The sequence below is a fragment of the Gossypium hirsutum genome, chromosome A12, assembly GCF_007990345.1.
Source record: "Gossypium hirsutum isolate 1008001.06 chromosome A12, Gossypium_hirsutum_v2.1, whole genome shotgun sequence".
NCBI classification, from domain to species: domain Eukaryota; kingdom Viridiplantae; phylum Streptophyta; class Magnoliopsida; order Malvales; family Malvaceae; genus Gossypium; species Gossypium hirsutum.
The window spans coordinates 6,847,157-6,856,952 of record NC_053435.1 but is presented as its reverse complement, the minus strand read 5'-3'; the positions used below and the strand labels follow the sequence as shown (position 1 = coordinate 6,856,952).

General features: G+C 31.0%; 1 protein-coding gene across 2 annotated transcripts; it reads left to right on the top strand.

Moving 5' to 3' along the window:
• The first annotated feature begins 3,379 nt into the window (after positions 1 to 3,379).
• LOC107932580 (protein EARLY-RESPONSIVE TO DEHYDRATION 7, chloroplastic) lies at positions 3,380 to 7,475 on the top strand. 2 transcript variants are annotated; one of them, XR_005906064.1, is made up of 5 exons: positions 3,386 to 4,483; positions 4,723 to 4,889; positions 5,178 to 5,262; positions 5,356 to 5,615; positions 7,028 to 7,475. XR_005906064.1 is itself a non-coding variant. In XM_016864635.2 (4 exons), exons 1-4 carry the CDS (start codon positions 3,606 to 3,608, stop codon positions 5,543 to 5,545), a joined length of 1,320 nt encoding a protein of 439 aa, XP_016720124.2. In that variant the 5' UTR covers positions 3,380 to 3,605; the 3' UTR covers positions 5,546 to 5,859. The 2 variants fall into 2 exon arrangements, 1 of the variants encoding a protein (XP_016720124.2); XM_016864635.2 differs by lacking the exon at positions 7,028 to 7,475 and having other exon boundaries at positions 3,380 to 4,483; positions 5,356 to 5,859.
• The last annotated feature ends 2,321 nt before the right edge of the window (positions 7,476 to 9,796 follow it).

Here is a 9,796-nt window from a genome sequence, read left to right as displayed (position 1 = left end):
AAAAATAGAGAAACCCAATTCAACTGTTGGTTCAATAATCGAACTGGTTTAGAAGTTAACCAGTCCAACCCCTTATTTTGAATTGGTATCTCGATCTTACTGATTCGATTATTCAGTCTAATCTAATTCCAAAAATAGTTATATTATTAAAGTTAAAACCAGGAAGAAAAAGATATCCATACTTTTTCTATATACTATCATTAACATCATTTATTAAGATAGTGCAAATCAACATCCAAATGTTTTACCAGTTAAAAAGTATAGGGTTTTTTGGATTTAAAAAAATAACAGTGTTGCTAATTGAGTCTTAGCCTAGTTGATATTGATATTGTTGTTAGTATAAGAGGATGTAGATTCTAGTGCTTAAGCGCATTTTATCCTTCTATTCAAAGGTTGATAAGAGGTTATGGATAATTTTAAGCTTTGTATATAAAAAAGAAAATATAGTGTTTTATTATTATGAAAAAAGTTAATAACAACTTAATAATGTTCGCAAAAGTTGAGGTTTTAAATTAAAAGTGTTTAGGTTCAAATTTTATTATGTGTACTTATGTTATGCATGTGAGTTTTTAATTCAAATTTTATTTTAGATTCCAATCCCATTAAGTATAAGACCTATCCAAATTTATTTAGGTTAGGATTGGTCTGTTCATTTGTGCTTTGTAATAGTTTAATCTTGGTTGCATTGTTGCTTATAAAGTTTTAAGAAATAAAACATTTTACTATTCATATTTATTTTTTTAAAAGCGTAATTTTTTTTATACAATGTCTAAAATTATTTTATATCCCCTTCTCAACTTTTAAATAAGAAGATAAAATGCACATGTGTGCTCTCGAACTTAAATCCTCTTATATTAGTAATAATATTGATGTCAGTCAAACTCATACTTAATCAATAAAAAAAATTAAATATTAATATCATAAAATAAACCAGTATTGACTTAATAAAAAAATTCTAAAAATTAAATTTAAAAAGAAAATATCACTATAATGGTTGCTTTATCTTTTGATTTTTTATATACAATCTATTGAAGAGAAAAAAGAAAAAAACAGATAAAACATGAATTTCGAACACCGAAATTACTACTATTACAGCTAAAACTCATTTGTTGTTTCACATAAATTTCTTTTCAAAATAATGTATTATACGAATCTGTCATAATTTAACATTATCTATCTATCTATATATTATTATTTAAGAGAATGATTGAGATTAGTGCTATCCATCAAACAAATTTATATATGGTTGTAAAATTATCAAAAATTAATTTCATATTTATACTTAATGAAATTACAAATATTCATTATCTCAAATTTTTTATATATAGTTTAAAAATATTCTTATAAAAAACCTTAAAAATAAATCATTAATGACGCTTTTCTTGAAAGGAACACTTCAATTGCTTTACCCTTTAGTCACTCAACACTTACCAATGCTTTGAATTGCATTGGATAAATTTCCATCAATGAACAGATTTTGGGCAGCTCCTGTATCGATTCTTTTAGGGTTAGTAAAATTTGATTTGATTTGATTTGAAAATTTTGATAAAAAATTTTAAATTTTGAATTAAATAATTTGAGTTATTTGAGTTAATCAAGTTATTCGGATCAACTCGAATAAAAAATTAAGTTTTTTTGTTTAACTCGAATATGAATTATACAATTCGAGTTATTCGAAAATTCGAATAAGAAAATAAAAAACTACATCGTTTGATAAATGTTTACTTTTTTAAAAGTTAAAATTTAAAATAATTAAGTTAAAAAGGCAAAACTATGTCGTTTTGATAAATATTTACCCATTAAGTTAAAAGGTAAAATCATTATATTATTTATGCAATTAAATAATCTTGTACTTCGTCTACTATTTAAATAATCAGTCCATCTAAATACAACATTAAGGCTCCATTTGCTTCACTGAAAATGACTTCTAGAAAATGATTTCTGGAAAATGATTTATTTTTCTGGAAAAATTAATATTTTCTGGTGTTTGGATGAATCTGTGTAAAATATTTTTTATTGTTTGGTAGATTTCTTAAAAATATTTCGTTGTTTTCAATCAAACAAACATACATTTGAGATTTTTTTTCATTGTTTAATTGAATTTATTTTTATCTATAATTTTATATTTTACATTATTTTTGCATATATTAAAAATATTATGTTAAATTTAGATTCATTACAACGTCATTTTTTAATTACATGACTACTAAGTGAGTATTTGAATTTAAAGATGTGACATCAACAAAATTGATAAAAAAATTTAACGATGTTAACAATTGGACTTGATTTTCAAATTTAAAAAGTAAATGGACTAAATTCTTGAAAATAAAAGTACATAGACTAAATTACAAATCTGAGAAGTGTACATAGGCTTATGACATATTTTAACCTTTATAATATAAAACATTTATTATTAATATATTTATAATTATAATAAATATTTATTATTAAAATATTAATATTAAATATTTTCAATAATATGTGAATAATATTATCTAAAATTATTATTTTTAAAATTTATTATCAAAATAAGATTGAAATATTAAATAATTTTTAAAATAATAAATTATATTTATTATATTAATAATTTATTATATGACTAAATATAAATAATTAAATATGTATGTTTAATAATATTAAAAAATATAATATTTTAAATATTTTTAAAAATAAAAAATAAAATTTATTATCAATATAATAATATTAAACTTGATTTAAATTAATTTTTATATAAAAATAAAATTATTTATAGATTAATTTTTATATAAAAATAAAATTATTTATAGATAAGCTCTTTTCTGAAAAATAACTTACGCTTTTTAAAAGTGTAAGTCATTTTTCAAAAAACATTTTTTATAAAACCTTTTACATGTAAACAAAAGGACCCTAAGTATAAACAATATAATTCGTTAACTCGACTCGATTTAACTTAAGATTTTTTGACTCGATTCGATTCGAAACAAATTAAATTAAACTTGATTGTTAAAATAGAATTTATCAACTCGACTAACTTAAAAAAATTTTACTTGACTCAATCAAATATTCACGACTAATTTCTTCTAACTATCGGGGTCTCCATGGTGAGACTTAGGGTGAGTTTGAATAGGCGATTAGGTGCGGTGCGGTGCATTTAGCTTACTTTTTATCTCACGCTACAGTATCGCTACAGTATCTAATTTCACCGCCATCGCTATTTTTACACTAACTACAGATAAACGCATCGCCTATCCAAACTCACCCTTACAATTTTGTAAAAATATTAAAAAAAAAGAAAGAAGATATTTAATAAAATAATGTTTTAATTTTACATACTCCAAAGTAAGAGAGAGCAGCAGCTTGTCGGATGCTAATAAATAGCCATAAGATATCCATCATCCATAAAGAAAGACGGCTATCTGCCACTGTTATGACGCGGTTTCTCCTATGAATGCCATGTGCAACTCGCCTTTCCCAAGACCCAACCGACACGTCTTTGTATAGTTTTATTTCTTCTATCCTAGGCTTGTCCCACCTTAAATGCACTCATCCGCCTAACCCAAAACCAATTGCAAGCTAACTAATCAACCACCGAACCTAGAAGGCCAGACCTGAGCAAAGCTAAGATCATGTATTCTTCTCCTCCAGAACATCCGTCCTCTCTTTACCCACAGGTCGATCTTTCAAACCCAGACGCCACTTCTTCTTCTCCTTCTTCCTCGTCTTCTTTGTACCCTTCTTTGGACATGAAAGATTTAGCCGAAAACCTCTTCCCTGACGACGCCACCGCCTTGCACACCCACCAAGATTCTGCTGAACAACTCCTCCTCAAGGTTCCTGGTGCCATTGTTCACCTTATTGAGCGAGAAACAAGCGTTGAGCTTGCTTGTGGTGACCTCTGTATTGTTAGTCTCCTTCAAGGCGACAACGTTGTTGCTGTTTTTGCTCGCCTTGGTGACGATATTCAATGGCCTTTGGCTAAAGATGAGCCTGTTGTGAAACTTGATGCTTCCCACTATTTCTTTACTCTTAGAGTGCCATCGAATGGGTCGTTTGAAGACGGAAAAGATTCTAATCAAACCGAGGATGTTTTGAACTATGGTCTGACAATAGCTGCAAAAGGGCAAGAGGGTTTGTTGAAGGAACTTGATAGAATCTTGGAAACTTACAGTTGCTTTTCGGTGCAACAAGTGAAAGGGATAGAGAACTGGAATCTTGTGGATGCGAGAAATGTGGCGCCCGAAGAGTTGAATAGAAAGGAAAAAAGGGACTTAATCGTGGGAAGTGCAATGGCGTATTGGACGACTCTGGCGCCCAATGTTGAAGACTATAACGGGTCTATAGCAAAGGCAATAGCATCGGGGTCAGGGTACGTTGTGAAGGGGATTTTGTGGTGCGGCGATGTCACTGTTGATAGGTTGAAATGGGGCAATGATTTCTTGAGTAAGAGGATAAAGTCAGGTTCAACCTCTGAGATCTCTCCAGAGGCCTTGAGAAGGATGAAAAGGTTTGTTTCTTGATCATAACATAAGTCCCTTTTTATGATGAATTTGGAGCTGCTTAACATTTGAGACTGTACTTGGAAAGCTTAAGTGCTTGTGAAACAGAGGCTATTATTATTAAGCATTATGGTAGCTTTATGTTAAACTTCTGTTGCCTTCAGTACAATTCCATAGGACAAATTTCAGCATATTCCTTTGTTAAAAATGATTTTGGAATCATGAGGTGATTTGATTCTGGTTTCAGGGTTAAGAAGTTAACAAAGATGTCAGAGAAAGTGGCCACTGGAATTCTTTCAGGTGTGGTTAAAGTGTCTGGATTCTTCACAGGTTCAATTGTTAACTCCAAAGTTGGTAAGAAATTTTTCAACCTGCTGCCTGGAGAAATCGTTCTTGCTTCCTTGGATGGATTTAGTAAGTTGTTTCCTCTCGTCAACTTTACCTTATTTGTTATGGATTTACTATATCTCGTCTTCTCTGCTAGGATGCAACTTTCATGCCTGCTATCTATTTTATCATATATATGTGATACCATTTGTCATGCGGCCATCATCTGCATGTTGTGTGCGTGTCCAAAGACGTCATTAGTTTTTGATGCGAGGTTATTGCTTCTTTTGAAGTGTTTGGCACAACACTGCATTTAAATAGAAAATGCAACATGGTTGGTATTCTTACGGTGTTTCTGCTTGTATGTCCATTTAGATAAGGTTTGCGATGCAGTTGAAGTAGCAGGAAGGAATGTCATGTCTACCACATCTGTTGTGACAACAGGACTTGTTTCACAAAGGTATGCTTACTGAGAAGAAAAAGTTGATTACGTGGGAGTTGGTATATATGATCATCATGTTTATCAGACGTACTACTGGTTTTGGTGGTGTAGGTATGGAGAAAAGGCAGGAAAGGTTACAAATGAAGGGCTTGATGCGGCAGGACATGCAATTGGGACAGCTTGGGCTGTGTTTAAGATTAGAAAGGCTCTTAATCCCAAGAGTGTCTTCAAACCCACAACTCTTGCAAAAGCTGCTGCACAGGCTAATGCTGCTGAATTGAAGTCCAAAAATAACAAGTAAACAGAGTTGCTTTTTAGTTTGAACAGGAAGACAAAAACAGAGATGCTTGTAGGACTGCAGTTTTTCAAAGGTTGAGAATTCTCAAGTGGATTGTATTTGTACTTTACAATTATTGTGAATTACTATGCATCTTAAGAAACTCAATTCCCACTATACAAAATCAGATTACTTGTACCCGAGTATATTATTAAGCTAAAAACTGTTAGCTAGTATAGAATGGGTTTTGGGAAAGAATGGTTTTAGGTTTGAAGAAAATCTCCACTCCTTTGATATTGGCAAAATTTAAATGAAAGGATAATTGTACTTATCTTTTAGGACAATCCTTTTCAGGTTAAAAATTCTCATCGGTACTATTTTCGATTGGAATTTCTTTTGATTTATTGAACTAGATAAAAATTCTAGTCCAACAGAGAATAAATTTCTCTTCGAAACGAACCCAACTCCTATGTGTTAAACTTCATGCTTGTTATTTTTATACAATAGTTTAATAAATAATTAAGTTTTATTATCATAAATATAACTTTAGTTATTATTTAATATAAAATGGTTTTAAACAATTTAATTTTAGTATATTGGTAACTATAGTTAGAACTTGACTAGATCATAATTAATGGTTCTAAGTCTTAGATTTTGTAGTTATCTTATACTGTGTAAAGAAAATAAAAACGGAAATGATTGGATGCTGTTGGTTTTATTTTAATAAGTTAAGATAATTACAAAATCTATAGTTTAGAATCATTTATTTTGATCTAATGCTCTAAGATCATTTTGACCCTCATGGTTCTTATTTTAAAAATTCTCATTGTCACCATATATGAAATTTCTATTTATAAATTATTTTTTAGCAATAAAAGTTTAGATTTTTTTCTATTTATATAATTAAGTAATGTAAAGAAAAAAGAAAAAACAGATAAGGTGTTGTTAGTTTTATTTTAATAAAGTAAGATAACTATAGAATCTATAACTCAGAACCATTTATTTTGATCTAAAGGCTAAGATCATTTGTCACATCCTGAATTTTTACTGTTAACTTTGCATGACTGTATCAAGATTGAGTTACTGGCTAGATGGTTAAGAGTTAGTGAAATTATCCCTGAAACTTGTGTTTGATTCCCCTCTCCTACATAATTTTTTTTTGTATCTTTGCCCAAAATTTTAGTAGTTGCCACCCCATGCTTTCAAACCTTAGTATATAACATATTTTTATTTGTTTTTAGCCTCTTTCACTCATAGTTTGCTTTCCTATTGCCGTCCCACCCTTTTTTCTTACTCTCTTTCCTTTAGTTCTTTTCCCTTTTTTCACTATGCAGCCATAAAACCCTAATTTTTGCATCATTGTGTCGCCCCTCCTATTTTTCTTCACCATTGTTGTCTTCATTTTCTTACTTCTTGATAATACTCTAGAACGTCATATTTTTATGTGCTAATTATTTTGAGTATGATGCTACTAATTTGGGCTATTTATGGTCTTTTATCTTTTAGGGATTAAATTGGAGGCAAGAGGAAATTTAAGGGCAATAAGTACAAATTTGAAGATATAATGGGCCAACATGCAAAGAAAGAAAGAAGTTGTGCCAAAAATGCAAACATGGAAGACCCAAGGACTACAATGCAAAAGAAGAGATTTTATAGCACAAGACTCTATTTTAATTTCAATTATATTAGGATAATTATTAAAGATTTTTATTTAGATTTAAATTTTAGGATTTATTTTCATTTATCTTTATTTATCTTTAATTATCTTTATTTATTTGTATTTATCTTTTAGAATTTCATTAGGAATAGACTAGGTTTTCTAGTACTATAAATAGGGGATGGAGTGGCACATATTTGACATCTATTTTTTTTTCCTGTAAACACTCCCTCTCCCAAAAACTCTGTTTTTTTTTGTTCTCTCCATATTTCCTTCAATAAAAATCTCATTTATATTATATTTATTTCTTTCCCAAAAATCATGAGCCACTAAACCAATCTAGCCAAAGTTGTCAAAATTTTCAAAAAAGGTTCATGAGGCTTAGAACCCGCGCTTAGCCTTCTCAACAAGGTATTCATCGCTTCTCCGCATTACGAGGCTGACGCTTCCGTCCATGTCCCTTAATAGGTGATCTTTTCAACTTATGCAAGGAACGGCCGCTTTGTACGTTTTGGGAAGATTGCATAGTCGGTTCGTTGGTTTTCTGCATCAGAGGTTGGCGAATCCAAGAGACAAAACGGCGTGGTATTCGTCATTGGGAAGTGATGATCTAGAAGGAGATAGTCCCACAAAAGCGATTATTGGCTAGAGTCAGGCTCCGCCAAATAAGTCTAAATCCTTGAAGCTGATGGTCGTAGGCGTCCTCTTCCACTATAACTGGCTTATCCAGCTCGAGAAGGGTTACTTAAAAGTCAAGGATTGAATCCAAGGCGGAACGAAACAACCTAGTTGGAATCTCGCCACATAAGAAACTTTCTTTATTTTCAAACTTTGTTTATTATTTTTCCATTTTTAATTTCTGCAATCTATTTAATTTCACAATTTCAATTCACTTTAAATTCTGTTTTTTATTTTTTTTCCAGATTCTTAATTCTATTTTTTATTTTTTAGGAACGCAGATTTTCCTGGCCAAGAAATTGTCCAGGATTTCAAGAAACGAGCATTCGTACAATCCGGTCTCTAAGGATTCGACCCTACTTCCCCTTTACTATTATTTTTACTATTAATTTTACTATTTTACAGGGAATAGAATATTTTTGGTGCTCTCAACGACTCATCACTTCTCCTCTCTTTGGTTGTTTAGTGCTACCTTTTTTCTTTTCCATTACCACACTTCAAGGTTCTCATTATTTCTTCCTTGTTTTCTTTTTTCCGTTATCAGAAATTTGAGATCCAGGAAGTGTAAGTCGTATAGTGGTCATATATAATTACGGTTTTCCTTCCTTTTTCCTCTAATGGTCGATTCTCACATGTTCTCTTTTGTGTTTTCTTTTGATTGAAGAACCAGATCCAAACGCCTCGAATCAGCAATGACATCGAAAGTGTTCATAATCTCGTTTTAAGTCGAAATAGTGTAAGTAGTGATTTTCGAAGTCAAATCCGAAAAGCCAATCTTTTATTTGATTTGGCTTAACCCTTTTAGGGTGATTAAGGGTTGATTTCTAACAAACTTTCTTGTGCTAGGTACAGATCTAAACTAAATCTAATCAGATCTGAGCCTTAGGAGCTGCGGAATTAAGTCTAGTGCTGTGGATTTGAATAAATTAGTTGTAGGTCCTAACTTTTTATGTTAATGACCGTTGTAAGCATGTGTAAGTGTTTATTTGGTGATTGGCCAAATATGCATGTCATTTAAATGCTATGGCTGACTGTTCTAGGGCATTGAAACATGTCTACCCGAATGTGTAAGTGCTATAAAGGTTAAGTCAATTGGATGATTGCTAAAATTGAATGATTTGTACTGTTACTATTTTTCTTGTAGCATGTTGATTGTTACTGTTTAATTGATCACATGTACAACATTCTATCGACTTTTACATTGTATATTGATTGTATGCAAGCATGCCACTATTTGTTACCGGTTATACTAATTTAATGCAAAGCATGCCACCGAACTCTTCTACCAAATGTATGCAAAGCATACCACTGATACTATTTTATTGAATACATGTTAAGCATGCCACAGTACTGAAATCAGTACTGTTAAAGTATGACATTCTTCATTGTTTACATGACATACTGCATTGCATAGGTTCGGGATTGGTGGGTGATGAAGGAGTTCTATAGAGTATTGGTGGTTTATCCGTATTATTATATTGGCAGTACATCTGCATTTTGAAGTTCTATGAAGTATCAACGGTTTATTTGCAATTTACTAGCAGCTTGTCTACAAGTTACTGGCAATTCAACTGCATAATGTTATTTTTGGTTTATCCATATTGAGTTTCGGCTCTTACTGTATTTGCTGTTCAGATGACGGGTTCAGGGAAACTCGTGGTGTGTAGCGGATGAATGGGTAGGAATTTTGCACTATTTACTGGACTGCCATGATCTATTACAAATATTGATATTGTTGGCTATGTGCTCTACTATGGTTGCTTGAATGTATACAAAACTATTGTTTGTCTTGTTATGACTCACATTGAGCATCTCAAGCTCATCCCTTTAGTGTACTTCTTACTAATAACCCTCAAAGGTTAGGATCAGACACGGTTCGGAGGTCTCGTCTCGATTTTTTTTAACAAAGTAAATTTAAATTTTACTTTATATTATTATGG